Here is a 22,473-nt window from a genome sequence, read left to right as displayed (position 1 = left end):
GTGTTACTCCCTACTTCCAGCTCGAAGTTGCTCGCCAAGTGGCAAGGACCCTTTGTGGTCACACGGCGAGTCGGGGACGTGGACTATGAGGTCGCTCGGTCGGACAGGGGAGGGGCCACGCAGATTTATCACCTCAATCTCCTCAAACTGTGGCGAGAGGTTGAAACCGCTTCTCTGGTGAGCTTGGTGAAGGAGAGAGATGAGTTGGGGCCTGAGGTGCCAAATTCCATCATCCCCGCCTCCCTCCCTTGTGATGACCATCTCACACAGGCCCAGAGAGCGGATGTTGTCGCGTTGCAACAGCGTTTTGCGGACGTGTTCTCCCCCCTGCCCGGCCGGACGTCCCTCATCGAGCACCATTTCGTGACGCAGCCTGGCGTGACGGTGCGTTCACGGCCCTACAGGCTCCCGGAGCACAAGCGAAAAATCGTGCAGAGGGAATTGGCGGAAATGCTGAGGATGGGAGTAATAGAAGAGTCGCACAGCGCCTGGTGTAGCCCCATCGTTCTGGTGGCGAAGAAGGATGGGTCTATACGGTTCTGTGTCGACTATCGCAGGGTGAACGAAGTGTCACGCTTTGATGCCTACCCCATGCCTCGGGTCGACGAGCTCCTGGACCGGTTAGGCACGGCCCGCTTTTTCACGACACTGGACTTAACCAAGGGCTATTGGCAGATTCCCTTGTCTGCCGAGGCCAGGGAGAAAACGGCCTTCTCCACTCCGTACGGTTTGTACCAGTTCGTGACACTTCTGTTTGGCCTGTTCGGGGCCCCGGCCACTTTCCAGCGTCTCATGGACCGGGTACTGCGTCCGCACGCAGCGTATGCTGCCGCCTACCTGGATGACGTGATCATCCACAGCGACACCTGGGCGGAGCATGTGCTGCGGGTGGCCGCGGTCCTGGAGTCCCTGAGGGGGGCGGGGCTCACGGCCAATCCGAAGAAGTGCGCGGTTGGACGGAGGGAGGTACAGTATCTGGGGTACCACCTGGGGGGCGGGCAGGTGCGTCCACAGGTGGAGAAGACGGCGGCTATCGCATCCTGCCCGCGCCCCAGGACGAAAAAGGAGGTGAGACGGTTCTTGGGGTTGGCGGGTTACTATCGTCGCTTTGTGCCGGGGTTTGCGCAGCTAACCAGCCCCCTGACCGATCTCACTCGAAAGGGTGCCCCGGATCTGGTCCAGTGGACGGGGCCGTGCCAGGCGGCGTTTGTGCAGGTGAAAAAGGCTCTCTGTGGGGAGCCGCTGCTTCACACTCCTAACTTTTCCCTCCCTTTTGTTCTGCAGACTGACGCCTCGGACAGAGGGCTGGGAGCCGTTTTGTCCCAGCAGGTGAGGGGGGCCGACCGCCCTGTCCTGTTCATCAGCCGGAAGCTGGCGGAGCGCGAGCGCCGGTACAGCACTGTGGAGAAGGAGTGCCTGGCCATCCGGTGGGCGGTCGGCTCCCTGCGCTATTACCTCCTGGGACGCTCATTCACCCTCTGTTCGGACCACGCCCCGCTGCAGTGGCTCCACCGCATGAAGGATGCCAACGCCCGGATCACCCGGTGGTATCTGGCGTTGCAGCCCTTTAAGTTCAAGGTGATCCATAGGCCGGGGGCGCTGATGGCAGTGGCCGATTTCCTCTCTCGCTCGCGGGGGGGGGGAGTTGGCTCGGCCGGACGGCTCCCCGGCCTCGAACGGGCGGTGGGGGTGTGTGGCGGAGGCGTGGCCCCGGGCGCAGCTGCAGGGGAGGAGTGGAGCGGAAGGCTCAACGGGGCGGCGCTGCGAGGCCGGTAAGAACAGCTGATATTGTTTATGGACTGATGATGGTCTGCTCCGCTGTGTTTATAGTGAGACGAGGAGGAGCGGCCAAGGGAGATCAGCTGGGCTCGAGCTGTCAGACGGTGCGACTGAGTCAGCTGTCAAAATACAAATATATCAATAAATGTGGAAGTTGGCTATACCTGCCTGTGTGTGCGTGTGTCTGTGCTTGGTGTACTCCACAGTAAGCAAATAAACATTATACAGATATATAAATATCTTATTTTAATGATGAGAGAAAGCGAGAGAGCGAGACTGGTGAGTGAGCTCCATTCACTCCTATCAGCAAAAAGAGAGCGGCACACTGCGATGTAAAATCAACAAAATATCTCACTGAACACCGCCTCTGCGTTCAGGCAGGAAACAAAACACTGAAAACACACATTTTCAGCTCTGACTCCGACTGTTTTCAGGTTTTTTTACTTTCAACAGAAAATGTAATTTGCTGCACCAAGAGACGTCACACACTGCGGTATTCACACACTTCGTCACCATAAAGAATATGTTTATACTGCAAAAAGAAAAGGAAGAAAAACAGCTTTTTCATGTTTTTATACCAAATAATTCATTTTTACGTGATGCAGATCTTTAAACTCAGACAGTAAAAGTATTTGTTTGTGTCCATAGCAGCACTTCCTGATGTAACTCTGCTGACTTTAAGTTGCTGCTATCAGCTACTAAAAATCAGAGACTTTTTCTCACTGCTGTTGGAACAGGATACATTCAAAGTTTGATATTAAAGCTCAACAATGAATAAAAGGTGAATATGAAGAGCATGGATCTGAAACAAGGACACACCTCTGTGTGCTTTATGCTAAAAGATAGTACCAAATCTATATCATATTATTATTCAATATCATCTTAATAAACACTAAAAAGTGAGCGTGTCTGATATTTGGGCAGCAGAGGAGCAACAGTGGATTCATAAAATGCTTCTTTTTGGCTTTGCTGCTGCAGCTCTCCTCACTGACCTGTACGACAAACACACAAAGAACACAAATGTCCAAGTTTCAGGATGTTCACCATTTAATAACTTGAAGAATAACTCGTCCTGCATGGCAGCATAATTACCAGGAAAGCTTCCTAACGTGACTTCAGAATAAACTGCTGCATCAGCTGCAGGACTTGATTTTCCTGTGAGTGGAAATAAGATTTTAAGACCAGATAAACATGTTGAACAACATTCACTGGAGGTGATGGCAGACTTTGTTTACCTGCTTTCTTCTTGGCTTTTCCTTTTTTGGGGTGTTTGACCTCAGCATACATGAGACTGTCCTCTAAAAGAGAAGTCAGAGCTCAGGATGCATTTGATCAGCAGATATATGACACAGAGCTGTTGGAAGTAGAGGTGGATTTAAACTCTGCAGATCAACCCTGATTTGTCAGCCACAGCCATTAACAGCATTAATGCTACGCTCCCCTTAATGATTCACGCTCTTTGTAGTTTCACTAGATTATTACTTTAGCTGCCAAGAAAAGAACAGACTACTTTAAGTGCTAAGAGCAGCATGTAAGAATTATGTATGAGATGTATTTACAGTTAAAGTTGCCTTTACTGTTACACAAAAAGTTAACAATTTAGACTTTTGAACACAGGATATTTTATTTAAAGAAATTAGCAAAACAAAAATCTTAATCAACTAGTAATAATCATGTAATTCAATCACCTGACTGTTATCCTAATGTAACTAATCTACTCAGTGCTATCACTGATTTCAGATATAGTGTGGAAGTGAGGAGAGGGGTAATGCCCCGGTCAGTGTTGCACTTCTCTCCATCCTGTGCCTGAAAGTCCAAATGAGGAAGCAGTAACACAGTACAAAGTCTTCCAAGTCTTGTGAAGGACAAAAATGATCATTTCAGTTCATAAATTCACAGTGATTGGACAACTGAAACTTTTGACTGTGAACTCCACTGTGCTTTCTTCAGATGTTGCATCATCCCCTACTTTCATCACTTACTCATATTTATATGCCCTACATTTATTCCACACACACTTTCCATGCTATTGGCACATCCGATACTTTCCTGTATCAAACAACCAGCTTAAACAGCTGTGCTCAAGCTCTGCTGTGCTTCTAGTGGTGCACCGCACTCAGATTATATGCTTTATTTGTTTGTGTTTGGTTTTGTGATCAGTGCTCTGGTTCAGAATCAGTGGATGCTGTGATTCAGTAAATCCAGCTGAAAAGCTGACTTTTTTGCCTCCCTGATTAAAGACTTTAATGAAAGCCCCAAAAAGTTGATTCTGTTCATCTGGACATACCAATTTTTGGCGCAGCGTGTTTTGGGGTTTAAAAGCCACAGAGACGCAGTGTTTAGAGAAAATGCGTCTCAGCTCTTCCGATACTCCTGACACAAATGGGATCACTACAGGTTTTCACTTAGGCAGCGCTTGTCCTTCTCTCCTGGATCAGCTGGAGCTTTCTTTAGGTGCCTTCCCAGCTTTGACAAATGTCTAGCTGGGATAACCACATTTACTCAGGGCCTTCTTGATGTAATGTTTTTCTGCTTCCCTGGACGCTGTGTCTGTGGGGATGGTGTTTACTCTGTGTTGTAGCGTCCTGGTGACTTTTTGGGCTTCACTTGCCTGGATGATTGAGCATGCATCAAGACACTTTAATGAAAGGCAACCCAACAAACCTGTTGGTGACATTAACCTGTGATCTGAGGAAGAGACTGAACTCAAACTGTGGAAGAAGTTTGTTTTGAGTTTTCTTCGTTCTTTGCAAACATTCTGACCTGCTGTGTTTCTGAATCACTCAATAAATCTGTTCAACTTCTCCAGTGTGTCTGTGTTTGAGTGCTTTGAATGACAACAACAACACAGTATCATGTTAAACAAATACACCTGACTTAATGACTAACCCACCAAAACCTAAATGACTGCAAATTAACTCTGCTGATATGTAGCAGCTAAGCTTGGTAAGGGAATAACTAAACTCCATGTTGACCTATAATAACCTGCAACATAATGAAATGACACATTTCAGTAGAAACACTGAATGAGACTGTTGTGACTGTACCTGCAGCTCCCGTCTTCACCTCAGAGTAAACAGCACTCTGCTCTGGTTCATGATGCTTCCCTGTGAAGATGATCAGGTTATTTGACACAAGAAAATAATTTTTTTTAATCTTTATTTTTTGTATTTTTACATTATATTTACAGTTATTATTTTTAAACTGCATGTGTTTTATGTACTCACTCTTCTTTCCAAAGGTTTTAAATTTAATAAGAGCGTATGTGACATCTTGATGTTCATCTAATCCTGAAATGTTCATATTTTAGTTACAGGATTGTAAACATGTCACATGGAATTAGTTTCATTAAATCAAAAACAAGTTTCATCTGTAACTGCTCTGTGCTTTTCTGCACATATACTGCACCATTTCTGTTGTCTTTGACATGAGAAACTGATTCGTAGATGTGATTAGTACCTAAAAAAAGACGAACCAGGGTCACATTAATCATTTTAATAAAAACATAAAAAAGAGATTAAATATTTCTGTTCATGATATTTTCGGACCATGAACCCATAAAGTTGTTACTGTTTGTGTTGTTATGATATTAAACAACAACATTGTGGATTCTTTCAGTCAACTTAAAGACACAATCAGGTTGTAAAATCCTGTTTATTTCTCATTTTATGTTCATGTGTCAGCTGGCTGTTTGGATGTTTGTTCCACTGGATTTTGACGAACGTTCTTTGAAAAGCTGCTGAGCACAAAATGAGCCTAAAAACTGTTCCTGTTTATGAAGACTGATTTAAAAGTCAATATTAATAATGATGATAATAAAGATCGGTAAAATGCTGACCGTATTGAACATAGCCGTACTCATGAGTTTCATTCTGGTTGACTCCATGATTTGTGGAGGAGCCCGGACTGTGACTCTCAGACTGGATCGACCTAAAACAGGAAATAAACACAATAAACTCAAAAGTAACTGATGTTTGTTTAAAATAATAATAAAAAGTATTTTACCAACCTGGTGAAGCAGGAATCTGTGAAAGAGACAAATGTTATTACACATGTTTGTCATGTATAAATTGTTCCACTGATATTTAGTGTCATGAGATCAGAATACATGTATATGTGTGAATAATTAAAGTGTATGTAGTAAATAAACTCTCTAATACAGCATGAAAAGAAGAGGCTCTTACACTTGGACTGTCTGCAGCGATACAACAAGAGCAGGAGAATAATAATGAGAGAGACTCCACAAACCAGTCCAACCATCAACCACACAGGAGATGAAGAGCTGTCAGCTCCAGACACAGTTACTGTAACAACAAACAATAATTAATTATTAATAAAGTATAAAACAAACACTCTGAGAGCACAAATCTCTGCTAAGGCAGCTCACTCTGTTGACAGTATTTGCTTTTAAGGGAACACTATTGCATTTTCTATGTATTTATTTATTCTATGTAGTGCAGCCACTTTATGAACACTCTCTGTCTTGTCACATTCCCTCAGATTTCCTGCCCTAACTGCTCTCTCCTCTCCCACAGATCTGCCGCCCTCACACTGTTATGTGCGCTCCTCTGGCCTGTCTCTCTCACCTCAGTTAAGATGTTTTTGTAGGACTCACTCCTTAAGTTTAAGTTCATTTATGTTTTGTTCTTGTTGACCAAGTCGAAGCTTGCAAAATGTTGCGTTAAATGAATGAACCTTTGTTTGATGAAGAAACTTTCACTCATTACTTCCTGCACTTGAGTCCTGAATCACAACAATATTAAACCTGACAATATACAGATATTACAAAATATTACAAAAAGTTCTGACAAAATAGATCCAGGTGACTTCAAGCCTTTAAACAGACAATCTAATGTTCCTTCTCAAGCATGAAATCCATTAAAATCCATCAAATGCTTTGATCCTGCTCACCTTTAACTGACATCCAGCTCTGTGCTGACTCTCTTCCTGAGTACTGACACTTGTAGAAACCTTCATCAGACTTTGACACTGCAGAGATCTTCAGCTCCCCTCGGGTATCATTTTGAATAAGTTTGTCATTGTGATAGAAAAACACATTGGAAAGTATTTTTTGTGTTCTCAAACTGCAGCTCAGATTAACAGAAGCTCCCTCAGTCACAGGATGAACAGGACTCACCAGGATAGGAACATCACCATCTGTGAAACAACCACACACAATTGTTTCAGTCACATCAGCTGGTGCACACTTTGAGAAAAAGCTGTGAGTCGTGTCTCATGATCTACATGCAGACCTGGCTTCAGAGAGATTTTCTGAGAGCCTGGTTTTAATGACTGGAGAGACGTTTGAACAAGTGACAACATTTCAGTGCTTAGATGTTCAGTTACAGTGGGTTCATCATGTGGACCATCAACACTTCGTGTCGTCAGCACTTGCATTTTTGTTAGAAGGCTGAGGGTCCATGGAGTGTATAATTGCATCATGTTACTATTTTATGTGGAGATTGTTGAATCTGCTATTTGTGATATCACTACATGTTTTGGCAAACTTTCTGTCAAGCTCAGATCCCAAATTCAAAATTTGATTAAGAGGACTGGAAATATAGTTGGGATGCTCCCTTCATCCTCCCTGCAGGAGTCAAATTATTAACAGTGACATAATTTAATGGTTATACTTGAAATTGTAAACATTTGTATGTTTGTCTTATTTTGCATCACGTGTTTGCCTGAATTTTTCTGAATGGAGACAATAAAAGTTCATTTAATCTGATGACCGAGATGTTGAGCTTTGTAGAGTTTTATTCTGACACAGATCATATAAAATTACTGTCTGCAAATTTTTACAAACGTAATTATGAAAAAATAGAATGAAATGAGACCAACAAATTAGAATATTTTGATGCTTTTCTGTCTAAAATTGTCAGAATTTTTTTTGTTTTGCCACATAGAATTACTTCACATACAGCAAAGCTGAGACAAATGTTCATGTGACGTCTAAATGATTCAGATCCAAGAAGTAAATGTATAATAACATACTCTGTACAGTGATGTTGACTGCACTGCTGAACTCTCCTGATCCAGACTCACACCAGTACACTCCAGTATCTGACTTTGATGTGTGGATGTTACATGTGGATCCAGTCATTCTCTCACAGTTATAATAATATAAAGGATCACTCTGGGGAACAGTCATCACTCTCCACTCAGTGAAGTTTCCCTCACAGGTCAGTGAGACAGAGTCAGAGTTGAAGTGTTGCACTCTGTCAGGACTCACTGTGAGAGACGCTGCTGAATGAACATCTGGAAACAACATGCAGTGAAGACACAAAGCTCACAGATGTTAGGATTCAAAATATCACAGTGAAAATATTTGTTTGTTTGAAGCTTTTGTTTTGAAAATCAAATTTAATAGTTCAATATGATAAAGTGTTTGTTTGGTGAGACAACACTGAGTCTGACAACAAGCCCTGAATCACACAGACAGTCAAATCAATGTCAGCCGAATACTGACATGTTTAAGATGATCTAACCCACATGCTTTATCTGCTGGCAGCTCATGTAGAGCTTGGTACACGTCATGTGACATCATGAGCTTTGAGTCATCACTCTCAGCATCATCCACCTGATACAGATCACTCTGAACACACTTCAGTCATTTGCTGTAATGTTTCTGTCATAATTCTGTGATATTGTCTGTTTCACAGATTCCTTCTACAGTGAGATATTTTGCAGCAGCAGGACCAAAACTAAAAACCTTTGAAGTATATTTTAAATGAACAATAACAGCAGCTGTTATTTGTGACGTCTTCTTCTAGCGTCCATCTGTAGTCAGTGTTTGTCTTGTATTTGTCAGAGTTGTTAACCTGCCTGCTGACATCTTTGTTTCTTTATTAACTATATTTGACTTTTTTATCTGAACACCTACCTGAGCACTAAACAAAGAGTCTTAACTGTGTAAATCCTGTCTGTGCACCAAGTAAAAATAATCAGTACAAACAGTATGTACACAGACATCAATAGTTGTCATGGAGATGAGATTTTAATGGTCTAAATGTTGTTGAATAAAAATGATGAGCTAACATGAGCTCATTGAAAGGACAGAGAGAAACAAACTGACCTGCAGACCAGACAAACTTTGGTTGACTGTGATCAGTGTGATACTCTGGGTCTCCTCTTCCAGCTCTGCACACATATCCTGCTGTGTGTGTCTGTCCATGAATGATGTAGGAGTCCTGTGCAGTCCCACTGCCATCAGGTAGCAGCTCATAACTGGAGGATTCCTCTGATAGATCAGGAACAGCTTTATACCAGTAGAAGCTCCATCCTGCAGACGGATGTTCAACCTCACAGTTCAGAGTTACTGAGGCTCCAGGACTCAGCCATGATGGAGACACAGTGAGGACAGGACGGGGTTCATCTGTTCAACAAAGATTTTCTCTCAGTGAACATGTAGTACAGTCTCTGAACAGTGAGCTCAGTTTATACAAAGAATAATAATCTCAGTCTATGAACAGAAACACATTTTACAAAGTGTTCAAACAGCTTAAAGCAAACATGACTTACTGTCAGAAACTGTCAGTGTGACTGAATCACTCCACTCTGTTGTTTCATGCTGTGAACTTTTCATTCTGCCCTTACAGCGATAGTTTCCACTGTTGAATGATGAAGCAGATCTAATCCTGTATTCATTTTGATTTGGAGGTTTTCTGATGCTGTTTGTTTCCCACTCATAATCCCACTCAGTGTCTCCTCCATGGATCTCACATCTGACAGTGATCGTCTCTCCTCCGTATATCTCAGACCAGTTTGGATGCAGAGTCACAACAGGCCTGATTGAGGCTGTTACTGTTCAAGAAAGTCCAATAAAAACACATGAAAGACAAAAGGTTCAGTTACTATGAGATGTAGTGTTTTGTAGGAAGTTACATTTAAACTCACCAGTTGTGTCAATCCAAACTGACTCACTCAACTCTGTGTAGTAAACTGGTTCTCCTCTTCCTCCTCTGCAGCTGTAGCGTCCTCCCTCTGAGACACTGATTTGTCCATTTGTCACAGGTTGATAAGATTTCCAATCTCTGTACCAGTAGTATTTCCATCCAAAAGATGATGATGATGGGCTCACAGAGCAGGTCAGGGTCACACTGCCCCCTACTGGAACAGCTGTGTTATCAGCTCTCAGTTCAGCCTTTGGTTTGGCTGCAGTTCAGTTTAGAACAAGAACATAAAAGTAAAAATGACTGAATCAGAACAATTTAAAGATGGAAATATATATATATATTGTCGCAGACGGTGAAGGCGCTACAGGGAAAACAAATCCTTTTTTGTCTCCCCGCTTTTGCATGCACAGCGGTGGGCCCGAAGGACTGCCATAATGAATTAATTAAATACACCATTAAATAAAAATTAAATGTGGCAATAATTAATTAAAATTGGAATTAATTAATTAAATAATTAGTTATGCCACATGTAATTAATTAATTATTGACACATTTAATTAATTATTTATGTATTTCACATTTTAATTAATTATTGACACATGTAATTAATTAATTATTGACACATTTAATTAATTATTTATGTATTTCACATTTTAATTAATTATTGACACATTTAATTAATTATTGACACATTTAATTAATTATTTAATGATATATTTATTTATTTCATTTTGGCAGTCCTGGCGCCTGGCTCTCATCATGAAATAATTTTATCTGTCAGCCTCACCCATCAAACTCAGGGGGCGGGGTTAACGCTGCCCATGCAGCTTCTCTAACATTTGATTGGTTGCCGTGCAAAGTAAGTCAAAACAGGTCGATCCTAGATAATCGATTGCTTGTGTAGACTTGGGGCAGCCAGTTATCCCAGAATGCAGATCAAATCACAGGCAGCAATGGTGGTGGTGTAGTTTTAAAATACCCCGTTTTTCTGTCACCAGCTACACTTTTAACAGTGTTTTAGCCGCGAATGTCGCGACGTACGTCTGGTCAGGTTGTCAACATAGAACATGTTTGCAAAAGTGCTCAGATGTTTTCAGAGATTTCACTAGCTCTGCTAACAATTAGTATGCAGAGTGCACCCAGGGGGTTACGTTAACCGGTTTGTTTACATATTCCACTCTCCGTGTTCCACATGTTGCATTCGCAGATTCTCATTTTCACCGAACGATCGTCTCTTTCCGCCTGGTCTTGTGTCTCTGTGCTTCTGCAACATAAAGAACGAGCTGACATTTTTCTCACGAAACCAGCGATCAGCTCAACAGACCCTCAGTTTACCTGCATGCATCCTCCTCCTCATCTGTCAGCTGTTTAACACCTGCTGCTAATTCAAGAAACACGCCTAGTTACCTGGTGATAGTCACAGTTTAACTGGGCAGCCGGTGCTCGATATAACGCAATGTCAGCGCATTTTTCTGCACAAGATAAGTAAATATAGTGTTTTCCCCGAGCGCAGAGCTGCTGGAGCTTGTTTCCTTACAGAGCACTTCATCAGCGGCTGATGTCCAATCACCGGCACACAGCTTTGAAACCTCAGCTGAGTTTTAGCTCTCAGTGGTTAAACGCTGGACTTCATTCACTCAGGTTCTGTCTGTCGGGTCACGTTTACTTCGCTGTTTTATTTACAACTGAGCAAATCGGTTTGGCTGAGGTTAAAGTTACGTTTCATAACTGCATAGTTTCACAGACGTTTAATGGTTCAGTGGCACATGTGTTAGACTGAACTATCATCTAAATATCATCTGTTTTTTAATAGTTATTCAACTGTATTCTAAGCACCAGCTGTCTGTTAGAATGTGATTTTTTTTCTCTCTCTGTTGGCAGAGGTATAAAAATGCGCAGGAAAATCTGACGTGCATGGCAAACTTCACCGACGATATTTAGGGAGGAGTAAACACACGTCAAACATAAATGAACCATTTGCCTGTCTCCATAATTGAGAGCATTTTCTCTTATGTCAACACTCTCTCTCTCTTTTTTTTTTTTTTTTTTTTTTTTTTGCTTTTTCGGTCATGTTATGTTTACCTGTCAAAGGCTTGTTACAAACTATGAAACACATTGTGCAGACTTCTGGATGTTAGAAGAAAACGAATACTGCTCATGAAGGAGACTAAAGGCAGGAAGGTGTCCTTTAAAACTAAACATGTTAATAGGACCTCCCTATTTATATCATAGTTTATGATATAGCACATGTATTTCAGTAATAGCCTGCTGATTTCAGTGGTGAACAGTCACACAGCTCACGTGGGCGTTATCTGTGATACCCCTTAACTATAATTTATCCAAGTTAACTTCAGTTAACCATTCAGACGGTTCTTTTGCAATGAAAAACATAAACACCCATGCTGCCTGTAGGTTTCCTCAGTGCCAGCTGTTAACATTATAGCTGATTATGCAGTAACCATGGTAACCACGGACTCTGAGCGGCTGGATCGACGGAGGTCAGACAACAATTTTACATGTATGATCTTAAAACAGGACACAGCCACTATACGTTCTGGCCTCATATCAAATGTGAAGGCAGACTGAGTCTATGTTTGACGTTTTTTATATCTAATCTTCCTTTTCAAACATTTAAACAGCAGCGAGTCTGCAGCTGAGGGAATACAAACTCAGATTGTCGGAACAGGTTTGCTCGTTTCTTGGATTCATTTGGTGATTTATTAAATGTATAACTATTATTCTAATCTGCTGCTGGGTCTCTTACACTTTTCTTTATGCTGTATATTTTCACGTCTCTGGAATAGTTGGAAGTTAGATAGTCAGTTGAGAAACTTTGTGTTAACTCATGGAGCTGAGGATATCGTGGATATTGTGGATATGCTGACCTCGCTGCATGGTGTACAGAGCGAGGTCAGCATGATTAATATTCACAATAAAAATATTAGCCGAACATCATGAAGTCTGTATGTGTTTCATAGTGTCGAACAACCTTTGTACAGTTAAAGCCAGCAATTACTACATGACAGAAACACCAACGTTATCTCTTTTATGCGTTTATACACAGGTCACACTGATTACTGAACAAAAACCCAAAGATCAGATGTTAAACAGATTTATTTGCTCTCTCTCCTCCTTAAACATGTTTTTAATGTTAGTTATAATTCAGAATTGGCGACTGAAACACGTAGGACACATAAGAACATCAGGAAATAAAACACCGATAAATATAACCTCAGTAAAAGAAGTCAGCGGGGGTTACTACAGCTGTGTACCGGGGCCTGCGCTTTGTCGGTGGGATTGCTTGCGAGGCGAGCGGGTCTATCCCACGCTTTGCCGTGAGACTGGACAGACATCTCCGAAATCATCGAAGCACTTTTGCAAAGAGGCTGTATCTTGACAAACCGACCAGACACATGAAGATTAAACCACTACATTCTCGGCTAAAAAAATATTAAAACGGTATTTGGTGACACACAAACAGGGTTTTTCAAAGTTCAGTTCTGTTAGCTTCCACATGCCGGTTGTTGTGTGCTAGAAACAATGGCCACCAGGCCAAAGCAATGGTTTTGATTCGATCAGCGTTAACCCCGCCCCCTGAGTTTGATGGGTGAGGCTGACAGATAAAATTATTTCATGATGAGAGCCAGGTGTCAGGACTGCCAAAATGAAATAAATAAATATATCATTAAATAATTAATTAAATGTGTCAATAATTAATTAAATGTGTCAATAATTAATTAATTACATGTGTCATAACTATTTATTTAATTAATTAATTCCAATTTTAATTAATTATTGCCACATTTAATTAATTATTTAATGGTGTATTTAATTAATTCATTATGGCAGTCCTGGCACTCCATATAGGAAGACGGCACTGAAGATTTGCCTTTTTCTATAGTGTTTTGCCCATTTGGAGTCATGTGTGAGTTGCCGTCCCTTTTTAACATGTGTGCTATGTTGATTTGTTTTTAAACGGTTCCCCGCAGCGCTTGTCCTGTCTCACGGGCAATCATACAGTTTTATCATTTTTTAATAAGGTAAAGTTTTTAATTGTTTTTAGGTGCCGCTGTTACACTGTTTCTTTTATTTTGTATTAAAAATTAAACTCTTTTAAACTGACTGTGCGCCTACGGCTCTGTCCTATTTTAAATAGGTACCTACCACGGGTCACAAGTAGATTAAACCTAATCAAAGCATCAAATAAATAAAGACATGAATGAGCAAAGCTACCATGTCTAGAGGAATGATGGCTTTTATGTATGTGCTCATGTTCTAAAACCAAACCAATATATCACTACTGGTGCCCACAAATCTGGGAACCACCAAATCTGCTGTCAGCTAGTGATGGCCAAATGAAGCTTTCTGAAGCACTGAAGCTTGTATTGAAAAACGGTTCATTACTCGAAGCTTTTCAACACAGTCCTATCTGGTGGCCAAAAATATGAAGTGCAGCTTGAATCCACAAAATAAAACCAACCGCTTCATAATGATTGCCCACTCTACAGAGTGGAATTCTGTCTGATATTGGGCCGCTGTTGTGTTGCTTTGAACGTGTATTTTTTGGTGGTTAAAAAAATGTGTTTTATTTGTTTAATAAATAGTTTTGACCAGTAAACTCTCCTTGTTTAAATATGCACCATGGTGTGGTCTTTCTTTGCTTGTGACTTCTTGATGTTGGTAAATACAATAATTGAAAAATACCACGTTACATATAATATATACATATAATAATGTACAACACATTATGGAGTATGCTTCTGCTGTGAGGTCTTGCCTCCATGCACGTATGCATTTAATCGCTAGACGGGTGTATTTATAAATAATATTATATTAGGGAAATTTTCCCAGACATATTTTTGACCTTCGAACATAAGAGTGTCCATAAGTGCACATGGCACCAGGATGCTCTAGGCCGTAGGTCGATGATCGATTTTGTAATCGTATCACCAGACCTGCGACCATATGTTCTGGACACTCGGGTAAAGAGAGGGGCTGAGCTGTCAACTGATCACCACCTGGTGGTGAGTTGGATCAGGTGGCGGGGGAGGACACTGGACAGACCTGGTGCACCTAAACGCGTAGTGAGGGTGTGCTGGGAACGTCTAGCAGAGGCCCCAGTCCGCGAGATCTTCAACGCACACCTCCGGCAGAGCTTCGACAGCATTCCGAGGGAGACTGGGGACATCGAGTCCGAATGGACCATGTTCAGCGTCTCCATTGCCGAAGCTGCTGCATTGAGCTGCGGCCGCAGGGTGGTTGGTGCCTGCCGTGGTGGTAATCCCCGAACCAAATGGTGGTCACCAGAGGTGAAGGGAGCCACCAGGCTGAAGAAGGAGTCCTATCAGGCTTGGTTAGCCTGTGGGACTCCGGAGGCAGCCGACAGGTATCGACAGGCCAAGCGGAATGCGGCTCGGGCAGTGGCTGAAGCAAAAACTCGGGTGTGGGAGGAGTTCGGAGAGGCCATGGAAAAAGAATTTCGGACTGCCTCGAAGAGATTCTGGCAAACCGTCAGGCGTCTCAGGAGGGGAAAGCGGTGCTCTACCTGCACTGTGTATAGTGCTGGCAGAGCGCTGCTGACGTCGACTGAGAAAATTGTCAGGCGGTGGAAGGAATACTTCGAGGACCTCCTTAATCCCACTGACACGTCTTCCGAGGAGGAAGCAGAGTCTGGGGATGAGGGGAATGACCCGCCAATTTCCGGGGGCGAGGTCACTGAGGCAGTTAAACAACTCCTTGGTGGCAGAGCCCCTGGTGTTGATGAGGTCCGCCCCGAGTTCCTGAAGGCTCTGGACGTTGTAGGGCTGTCCTGGTTGACACGCCTTTGCAATGTTGCGTGGAGATCAGGGGCAGTACCTGTGGAATGGCAGACCGGGGTGGTGGTCCCCATCTTTAAGAAGGGGGACCGGAGGGTGTGTTCCAACTACAGGGGGATCACACTCCTCAGCCTCCCAGGGAAAGTCTATGCCAGGGTGCTGGAAAGGAGAGTTCGTCCGCTAGTCGAACCTCGGATACAGGAGGAACAATGCGGTTTTCGTCCTGGTCGCGGAACACTGGACCAGCTCTTTATCCCCTCCAGGATACTTGAGGGTGCATGGGAGTTTGCCCAACCAGTCTACATGTGTTTTGTGGACTTGGAGAAGGCATTCGACCGTGTCCCTCGGGGTGTCCTGTGGGAGGTGCTGCGGGAGTATGGGGTGTCTGGCCCATTGCTACGGGCCATTCGATCCCTATACAACCGTTGCAAGAGCTTGGTTCGCATTGCCGGCAATAAGTCGGACTCATTCCCGGTGGGTGATGGGCTCCGCCAGGGCTGCCCTTTGTCTCCGGTTCTGTTCATAATTTTTATGGACAGGATTTCTAGGCGCAGCCAAGTGGCGGAGGGCTTTCGCTTTGGTGGCCTCAGAATCTCATCTCTGATTTTTGCGGATGATGTGGTTCTGTTGGCTTCATCGGGTGAGGGCCTCCAGCTCGCACTGGAGCGGTTCGCAGCCGAGTGTGAAGCAGCGGGAATGAGGATCAGCACCTCCAAATCTGAGGCCATGGTTCTCAGCCGGAAAAGGGTGGAGTGCCCACTCCGGGTCGGGGATGAGTTCCTGCCCCAAGTGGAGGAGTTCAAGTATCTCGGGGTCTTGTTCGCGAGTGATGGGAGAAGGGAGCCGGAGATCGACAGACGGATTGGGGCTGCAGCTGCAGTAATGCGGACGCTGCACCGGTCCGTCGTGGTGAAGAGGGAGCTGAGTGTAAAAGCGAAGCTCTCAATTTACCGGTCGATCTACGTCCCTACCCTCACCTATGGCCACGAGCTGTGGGTAGTGACCGAAAGAACGAGATCGCGGATACAAGCGGCAGAAATGAGCTTCCTCCGAAGGGTGGCTGGCCTCTCCCTTAGAGATAGGGTGAGAAGTTCGGCCATCCGGGAGGGGCTCAGAGTAGAGCCGCTGCTGCTCCACATCGAAAGGAGTCAGCTGAGGTGGTTCGGGCATCTGACAAGGATGCCCCCTGGGCGCCTCCTGGGTGAGGTGTTCGAGGCATGTCCCACCGGGAGGAGGCCCCGGGGCAGACCCAGGACACGCTGGAGAGATTATATCTCTCGGCTGGCCTGGGAACGCCTTGGTATTCCCCCGGATAAGCTGGAGGAGGTGGCTGGGGAGAGGGAGGTCTGGGCCTCTTTGCTTAGGCTGCTGCCCCCGCGACCCGGCCTCGGATAAAGCGGATGAAAATGCATGGATGGATGGATGGATGGATATTTTTGACCTGGGGGTAGAATTGATTGAGAAATGGAAAAGGAAAATGCTTATGAACTTGCAAATTAAAAACATGATGCATTTAAGGTAACCCTTTTCCATTTTTATTTAAAAAGGGAATTTGTTCTAGTGTGCGATGGCCGAACCTGCTCCTTTTCATGGCGATAATTTCTCCTGCCTTAACGAAAATCCCTTCACATGGCACAGAGGAGGCTGGAGTGCAGAGAAACTGGTAGAGATGCAGTTATACAGTCTACCTGGGCCCCACAAACTATCAGCTAAAGAGAATAAATAAATTCAATTGCTGCACATTTGGCAGACTAACATTTTTAGATTAATTAAACAATAAAATATATATTTTTACAACATTACATGTAAAGAATCAAGTGGAAGTTTTTCTAAAGTTATTTAATGATATTTATATTATGGAAGCAGATGTTTGACATTTTACCTTTTTCCCGTTTTCAGATATAATAAACACGCACAAAACAAAAGCAAAAAGCCAGAACACAAAGCTGGAAAACCCACCCGATTGACAAAAATCAACTCAAAATTCTCCCACACAACAGAACCTCCTCTATTCCTCGCTGGCTCCAAATCTCTCAGTAGAATGATCAGTGGTTCGCTATCTGTCACCATCAAAACACTCCACAAATCCCGCGAATGATTCACCTGCTTATAAACCATTGAATCAGACACCGAAGCAGTTAGGTTCTAAATGAAGCTTCGGACGTCACTGATCACGTGACTCTGGCCAAACGAATCAAGCTTCAACACAGTGCTTCTGAAGCAGTGTGTTGATTTTTTTGACACACGCACCTGAGCTTCAGCTTCAAGCGGGCCATCACTAGCTGTCAGCCCTGTGTGGGCACACCCACTTAATAATAATAATAATAATGGATTGGATTTATATAGCGCTTTTCAAGGCACCCAAAGCGCTTTACAATGCCACTATTCATTCACTCTCACATTCACACACTGGTGGAGGCAGCTACAGTTGTAGCCACAGCTGCCCTGGGGCAGACTGACAGAAGCGAGGCTGCCATATCGTGCCATCGGCCCCTCTGGCCAACACCAGTAAACACTTGTGTCCACAGTGTATGTTTTCCTGCCTACACAACCCCGCAGCTACCCAGGTCTAAGGAGGGTCCCAAGTGTCAAAAAGCATTAATTAAATACACCATTAATTAATCAAAATGGGAAATAAATAAATAAATGTTTAAAATGAAATTAATTGACATTTAATTGTTATTTATATATTTAATTAAGGACTATTTCAAATATTGATTAATTCATGTAACATTTAGTCTAAGGAGCTTGGAAAGAAAAGTGTCTGGGCTTCTTTAGGTTGCTTGAAGTGGAGAGTCCCAGATTTAAGCCCTAACCCAAGAGGGACAATTGACCCCCTGATGATCCTCTATCTAATCACACGAGCCAAGGTGTGAAAACGGGTGTAGGTCACAATCAGCCAAGGTTTCGGGTGAGCTCATTGTGAAACCTAACCCCACCCTATCATGTGATTTCCTGAGGCGTCATTCATATAATATACACATATATATATATTAGGGGTGCAACGATATTCGTATCGATATTGAACCGTTCGATACAGTGCTTTCGGTTCGGTACGCATATGTATCGAACAATACAACATTTGTAATTAATTTTATCAACTTTCCTTCTGACGATGCTGTCTGTGTGGAGCGCTCAGTGAATCTGCGTTCGACTACTCCGCCTAGGCTGCACTGTCGAGCGCAGATCCACTGAGCGCTCCACACAGACAGCATAGTCAGAAGGAAGAGCGCAGGGCAAGCTAGCGAGACAGAAGTTAAGCTCTCCTTGCAACATGGCAAATTGAACCTCCCCCACCCTCATTCAGATCTGGCGTTTGGAATTATTTTGGTTTTCATGTGACGTATGACCCTGAAGGTAAGCGAGTCATGGACTAAAGTAAAACAGTATGTTGGATGTGCCACGCAATGCTCAATTACATGGGTGGGAGCTAGTGTGTTAGCGCAGTTAGCTCGTTAACGTGTTGGCTGTCTAGCCCCATGCACGGGGCTATCAGGGGTAGCTCGTTAATGGAGATTTGCCGTGTTGTGGCGTTAAGGTCATTTTAACGAGGTTAACCTGAAAGCACTAGTGGGAACACAACGAATATGACTGAACATTTATGCCGACATCATCCTAGTGCAAAGACAAGTGAAAGATGACAAAGACAACAAGCATGCATGCTACAAACTTTACCCGAGTCATATAGACAGCCGTTAGCACATGATTCTCCTCATGGGGACCTGATATGTTTAATATGCTGCTGAGAATATAGCCCAGAAGAAGCGGATAGTATAGCTTTTATTTTGGAAAGAGACATTTCTCTGTAATAAACTCTCTTTTCCAAAGATGAGTGATTCCTCAATCAGACACAGGGCTCGCAAAATCGCTAGCCCGACGTCCTGGGGCTAGAGATTTTTCCAGTCGGGCTACCAAAATCTATCTCTGCCCTGCCCGTCCGGCTATTGTAGGAAGGAAAAATATATGTCAATGCTTTTGCAGTCTTTCGGAAATGTAGCTGGGTAATTATGTCATTGGCATCGGTGAGCCACTGTCAATATGTGACATATTGAAATCGCGTTTGAATTTGCGCTTGTTTTTTGCTTTCACTTTGCAATCGCGTGAACTGTGTATAGAGAGCGACAGTACTGATTGGTGAGTGATGATAATTTGTGCACCAATTCCTCTGACATCGTCTTATTAATCGTTAGCTTACTACGCAAACATGACAAGTGAAATCTCCCGCAGCAAGCTTAAACATGTGAGAGGTTGATCGCGCAGAGAATCGCTGAGCTTATGTGAGTGCGTGTGTAAAAGCAACAGGATATATATTTTAGTTCTGCTGAGCCAAATAAGACAGGTCAGGGTGAAGAAGTGACAGCCAAAGAAAAGCTTACCACAAAACGGAAAAGTTATGACAAATCAGACTATAAGGCAAAAAGAAAGTGCAGCTTTATGGTTTCATGGACAAAAGAATTTCTGTGGCTGCGATATGATGAGCTAAATAACCAGGGGTGCACATAAGTGGTCCGCAGGTGCGCATTCGCTGTCAAAATAAAAAACACGCACAAGGGTTAGGGTTAAATTTAAAAACTGTACTTTTGAGTTAAAATATATATTTATAATTTTAATAAATGACAAATTAAAAAGGCATGAACATTTTATTTTGTATCGAAAAAATATCGAACCGTGATACCAAAGTATCGAACCGAACCGAACCGAACCGTGAATTTTGTGTATCGTTGCACCCCTAATATATATATATATATATATATATATATATATATATATATATATATATATATATATATATTTATATATATATCGTGGTTGTAGGTATTGTCCGTAGTGCTGCATTAACATCATCTAGCAGACCTTCTGAGGGTACTTCACGTAATCTTGGTAACCGGCTACGGGGGATCCAGGTTTCAAGCTTGGCCATGATCCTATTTTTCTATTATTTACCGTAACGGTGGTCCCCGTGGTAATCGGAGCACTAGGTGCGGTGACTCCCAAGCTAGGCGAGTGGCTCCAGCAGATCCCGGGAATAACATCGGAGATCTCTGTCCAGAAGAGCGCAGTCCTGGGAACAGCTAAGATACTGCGCAGGACCCTCAAGCTCCCAGGCCTCTGGTAGAGGACCCGAGCTTGAAGGATAAACCGCCCGCAGGGGCGTGCTGGGTGTTTTGTTTTTTATATATATATATATATATATATATATATATACACAACTGTCACCTAGTTGTGTGTGTGAAGCCTTGTTCTTTTTTAAATTTGACAGCTTTTAGAGGTATTTCCAGAGGACACTGAGGCAGACAGCACACCATGGAAGTTTAAATGTATAACAGTGTAAGAATTTACACAGCAATAACATTCAGCTATTCATTGAGTAATTAAAATAACTTTATTATTTAAAAAAATCTTCAACACAAATTTGTTCCTCCCACGCTTGATGACTGTGTAACACTCGGTTGTCAGCACAATGTTTTACTCAAATTTGTGAATAAAAACAGAGCTGCAGTAGAAAACCTGCAGCAGGCTCACATGTTAGTTCATGCATTTATTACTTCCAGGCTGGACTACTGTAATTCATTATTATCAGGATGTCCAAAAAACTCGCTGAAAAGCCTTCAGCTAATCCAAAATTCTGCAGCAAGAGTCCTGACAGGGACTAGAAAGAGAGAGCATATTTCTCCTGTTTTGGCTTCCCTTCATTGGCTTCCTGTTAAATCCAGAATTGAATTCAAAATCCTGCTCCTCACATACAAGGTCTTAAATAATCAGGCCCCATCTTATCTTAATGACCTTGTAGTACCATATCACCCTATTAGAGCGCTCCGCTCTCGCTCTGCAGGCCTACTTGTTGTTCCTAGAGTATTTAAAAGTAGAATGGGAGGGAGAGCCTTCAGTTTTCAGGCCCCTCTTCTGTGGAACCAGCTTCCAGTTTGGATTTGGGAGACAGACACTATCTCTACTTTTAAGATTAGGCTTAAAACTTTCCTTTTTGCTAAAGCATATAGTTAGGGCTGGACCAGGTGACCCTGGATCCTCCCTTAGTTATGCTGCAATAGATGTAGGCTGCCGGGGGATTCCCATGATGCATTGAGTTTTTCCTTTCCAGTCACCTTTCTCACTCACTATGTATTAACAGACCTCTCTGCATTGAATCATATCTGTTATTAACCTCTGTCTCTCTTCCACAGCATGTCTTTATCCTGTCTTCCTTCTCTCACCCCAACCGGTCGCAGCAGATGGCCCCGCCCCTCCCTGAGCCTGGTTCTGCCGGAGGTTTCTTCCTGGTAAAAGGGAGTTTTTCCTTCCCACTGTCGCCAAAGTGCTTGCTCATAGGGGGTCATATGATTGTTGGGTTTTTCTCTGTATCTATGAAGCGCCTTGAGGCGACTTTTGTTGTGATTTGGCGCTATATAAATAAAATTGAATTGAATTGAATTGAATTGAATGTGTGAATAAAGAGTATGATGGCATTAAGCCCACACAGCCCACAGTCAACACAAAAAGACTGATAACACAACAGAAGCAGTGACAATGACGCTGGCATGTTTTAGTATAGAGGACTGTCTATACTAACACACTACAAAGAGCAAAAAGGCCCAGCTGTTACAGAGACTGTGAGCTCAGGTAGAAAGAAAACATTTTTCTAGGGTCCAGAACAGCAGCGCCTCTTATTATAATCACCATAAAAGACCACGGACAGAGCCCTTCAACACAACACCTGATCCACCAGCTGCAACATGAAGAAAAACAAACCTTCGCACTTTCTACTGATAGGCAGGGATAGGCCAATAAAAATATACATGGGCCAGTAAAACTCTGACCTGACCTGAGCCTGTTAGGTTGGACACTGAATTATTATTCTGCACCGTCATAACATCTGTTTTCAGCAGCAAACTTCAGAATGCTGATGTGCTTTTCTTCATTGCAGCCAACAACATGAAATTGTCCAAAATGTCTCGGTATGCTGAAGCATTAAGAGTTTTTTTCAC

At 43.1% G+C, this 22,473-nt stretch overlaps 1 protein-coding gene across 1 annotated transcript; it reads right to left on the bottom strand.

The window, feature by feature from the left end:
* Nucleotides 1–2,763: 2,763 nt before the first annotated feature.
* On the bottom strand, nt 2,764–22,356 carry LOC147335613 (Fc receptor-like protein 5). The gene is made up of 15 exons (XM_086286083.1): nt 22,311–22,356; nt 9,676–9,933; nt 9,301–9,576; nt 8,855–9,154; nt 7,774–8,037; nt 6,691–6,936; nt 5,964–6,083; nt 5,789–5,804; nt 5,618–5,709; nt 5,188–5,238; nt 5,007–5,069; nt 4,827–4,886; nt 3,015–3,077; nt 2,824–2,934; nt 2,764–2,771 (listed from the first exon to the last, which is right to left on the bottom strand). Exons 1-15 carry the CDS (start codon nt 22,354–22,356, stop codon nt 2,764–2,766), a joined length of 1,974 nt encoding a protein of 657 aa, XP_086142209.1.
* Nucleotides 22,357–22,473: the final 117 nt, after the last annotated feature.

The sequence above is a fragment of the Aulonocara sp. 'chitande type north' Nkhata Bay genome, linkage group LG3 (assembly GCF_057382095.1).
Source record: "Aulonocara sp. 'chitande type north' Nkhata Bay isolate Kocher_YH1m ecotype deep benthic linkage group LG3, A_spYH_male_GT1.1, whole genome shotgun sequence".
Taxonomy (NCBI): Eukaryota; Metazoa; Chordata; class Actinopteri; order Cichliformes; family Cichlidae; genus Aulonocara; species Aulonocara sp. 'chitande type north' Nkhata Bay.
Note: the sequence above shows the minus strand (reverse complement) of the source record. Positions and strands in the feature narration are given on the sequence as shown.

Bases quoted from the DNA above. Each gene is read 5' to 3' on its own strand.
- LOC147335613 (XM_086286083.1), bottom strand. From the start codon at position 22,356: ATGACGGTGCAGAATAATAATTCAGTGTCCAACCTAACAGGCTCAG. The intron at 8,038-8,854 runs GTCAGTTTGTTT...TGTTGTTTCCAG, and splicing joins AAAGTTTGTCTGGTCTGCAG to ATGTTCATTCAGCAGCGTCT. The intron at 2,935-3,014 runs GTAAACAAAGTC...TTCCACTCACAG, and splicing joins AAAAGCCAAGAAGAAAGCAG to GAAAATCAAGTCCTGCAGCT.